The sequence below is a fragment of the Alligator sinensis genome, unplaced genomic scaffold, assembly GCF_000455745.1.
Source record: "Alligator sinensis unplaced genomic scaffold, ASM45574v1 scaffold647_2, whole genome shotgun sequence".
Lineage (NCBI taxonomy): Eukaryota > Metazoa > Chordata > Crocodylia > Alligatoridae > Alligator > Alligator sinensis.
In genome coordinates, this window is record NW_005841832.1 from 4,307,440 (window position 1) to 4,310,392 (window position 2,953).

The window sequence follows — 2,953 nt, forward strand, 5'->3', positions numbered from 1 at the left end:
CCCTGGGGGGGTGGGGCGCCGTTCCCGCCACACTGAGGAGGCCCGGAGTGGTGCCGACGGGGAGACCCAGCCCCTACTGCACCCCACATGCCCAGGAGCAGGGGGCAGCAGTGGCAGTGGGGGGCGTGCCCACATCCCCCGCAGCCATTCGCACCCACTGGCCGTGAGTGCCAGCTTCCCCAGCCAGAGCCGCTACATGGAGTTCTCAGACTCAGACTCGGAGGTGTGTGAGCGAGAAGTACCCTGCACCGAGGCCTCACCCCCGACACCCCCGGCCCCGCCCCCAGGCAATGGGCACAGCTGCTGGTACTCTCCCCCTGATTACTTCTGTACTTACCCGTCCCGAGAGCGCCAGCTCTTCAGCACCCACAAGCCTTTGCGCTATTGGTCAGCCGACAAACTGGGCCCCTGCCACTCCTGCCACGGGCTGTGCCAGCACTGTGCCAGCCTGGAGCTGCTGCCACCTCCCACCCCACCGTGCCGCAAGGAGGCTCTGCGCTACTTCAGCTGCTCGGAGGAGCGTCTGGAGCGCCGGCTAGACTGGGAGCACCGGCGCTGCGGGCACTACAGCTGCCTGGCTCCCCGGCACCACCACGGCCTCTACCGGCGCTGCCATCACCACCACTCCTGCGAGCTGGGCCCTGCCGGCTCCATCCTGCACCCGACTTCCCGCAGCCTGGAGGACCTCAGCTCCTGCCACCTGGTGCGCTGTGGCGTGACACCCCACCGCTTCGGCTTCTCTCCCCCTGAGTGGCTCCCGCGTCGTGTCAGCCGCAGTGGCGAGCTCTTCACCCGGCGCGGCTCCGCCCACTTCTCCAGCCTGGAGTCGGAGGTATGACGCAGCCGTGGACCTGGGGGAAGGGACAGGGGGTGGGGGTGCTGATGCCATGGACCTGCAGGGAGGAGTGCCAGGAGTGTTGATGCCACAGACCAAGGGGGCACCATGGCTGGTGATACCATGGATCCAAGGAGAGGGAGGGACCCAGGGATGGGTGGACAGTGCAACGGCTGCTGGCACCATGGACCCAGGGATGAGTGGATTGATACCACGGCTGCTACTGCCACAATCCTGTCAAGAGAGGGCTAGATTATGGGCAAGAAGAACAGCACCACATTCATGAATGCCACAGGCCTGGAGGACATGGCAGCTAACAATGCCACAACCCTGGGGAGAAGGGCCTGTTGCCACAGATGGATAACAGAAGCAGGGGGATGCTGTGGCTGCTGACCCAGATGCCAGAGGGATACAGTCATGGTGGTTTGTGCTGCAGACTTGAGGCAGGGAGGGGGATGGTGCCACAAATGCCAAGCCTGTGGACCTGGGGGGCACAGTCACTGATACCATGGACACAGCAGGCACAAAATCACTGTGGACCAACCCATACGGAGCATCTATGTCACGGACCAGTGTCTGAGGTGCCTGCCACTGAAGCCATGGACATAGGACAAGGAAAATTGATGCCTCACAACCACAGCCAGCAGGGTTGGCCATCACCATCATTGGCACTCTGGCCTGGGGAGGGTGGTTTTTGCCAGCACCTTTAATACCACGGAGCCGTAGAAGAACAGCGCCAGCAATAGCACAGAGCCAGCAAGAAGTGGCCCTCCACTGCCCTTGTAGCTAAGCTAAGTCATGGGAGCCACCACAGGGCCACGGATCCTGCCAAGGTGTCACTGACCCCCAAGCCCACAGACTTGCCGTAGGAGGGGCTGCCACAGGTACCACGGACCAGGGGCAAACAACATAGCCAGCATCACTGATACCATAGAACCCTGCACCACTGAGGCCACAGGCTGAGCTGGGTGCAGGAGGAGGAGTGACACCATGGACATGGGCCATAGCCCAGCCTAGTCACTGCCCTCCAGCTGACACTGAACCCAGTCCAACAGACAGGATGGGCTGGCACCATCCGCTAGCCAACAGCTGCCCTAGCACATGGCAGTGGCAGCTGGGGAAGAGGGGAGGGCTATTGGCAGCCCCATAGCTAGGCTGTGATTTTTTTTCTCCAAAGGGCTTTTCCATGCGGCATGAGGCGGGGAGGAGGCGCGTGGGACCCGCAAGCACATGGCAAATGGGGGCAAAGGGGTATCCCCACTGGTGGGGACAGTAATAGGACTCTTACCCCCAGGGCCCTGAAGGGTCAGCCTGCTTTGGGAGGGATGGAGGGGAGGACACACCCATGAGCCCTGCGGGGTGGAGAGGGGGCATCTCCTGTGTTCAGACGGCAGGGGGCACTGCAGGGCTTGCCCCTCCCAGCCCCCTTCACACACCCAAACCGGTCATAGCTGTTCAGACTTTTTAAACTTTATTTTTTGGGGATGGGGGGAGGGAGGGGAAAGGGAGACGAAACTGTGATCCACACGACGGAACCGATACTGTGATCTCCGCGGCACCTTGCCTACCGTGCCCACCCCCAGCAACCCCTCACCTGAAGCCCCCATGGTTCTCGCCCACTGTGCCTGCCCCCGTGGCCTCCACCTTCACCCCCAATGCCCCTGTAGCCCATCTGCTCACATGTGGCACCTGCCCCTGCAGCCCTGTGCCCCACTTCACCTCCTATGTGTTGCCGTTTCTTGGGGTTTCTCTTTTTTCTTTCTCCTTCCCTCCTCTCTGGCATTTCATGTGCTCCCCTGTCTCCAACATCCATCTGCCCATCCTCCTCTCCCCTGTTAGTCTTTTCCCCTCTTCAGTCCATCTGTCCATCCCTTCTTCTCCTTGTGTCTCTGTCCTTCCACTGTGTGTGTGTGTATGTGTGTGTGTGTGTGTGCACGCGTCTCTCCCAAGTCTTTCCCATCCTTCCCAGTTTCTCCACCCCTTGTCTGTCTGTCTATCCTTCTCCCGACTGTCCAAACATCTCTCCTCTCTGTCCCCTCTTAGTGCCCCTCTCTGTCAGCCTCCTCCCTGTCCCCATATCTGTCCCTCTGTCTCTGCTCCCTCCATTGCTTTCTCAGT

The 2,953-nt window shown here is 61.2% G+C and overlaps 1 protein-coding gene across 1 annotated transcript in view; it reads left to right on the plus strand.

Annotated features, from left to right (window-relative positions):
* Window positions 1–2,208, plus strand: part of GRIN2D (glutamate ionotropic receptor NMDA type subunit 2D) — a 16,714-nt gene extending 14,506 nt beyond the window's left edge. The window contains exon 13 of the mRNA XM_025197022.1: window positions 13–2,208. Within this exon, the coding sequence (XP_025052807.1) occupies window positions 13–838 (826 nt within the window). The 3' untranslated portion in view covers window positions 839–2,208. The remainder of the gene's footprint in view (window positions 1–12) is intronic.
* The last annotated feature ends 745 nt before the right edge of the window (window positions 2,209–2,953 follow it).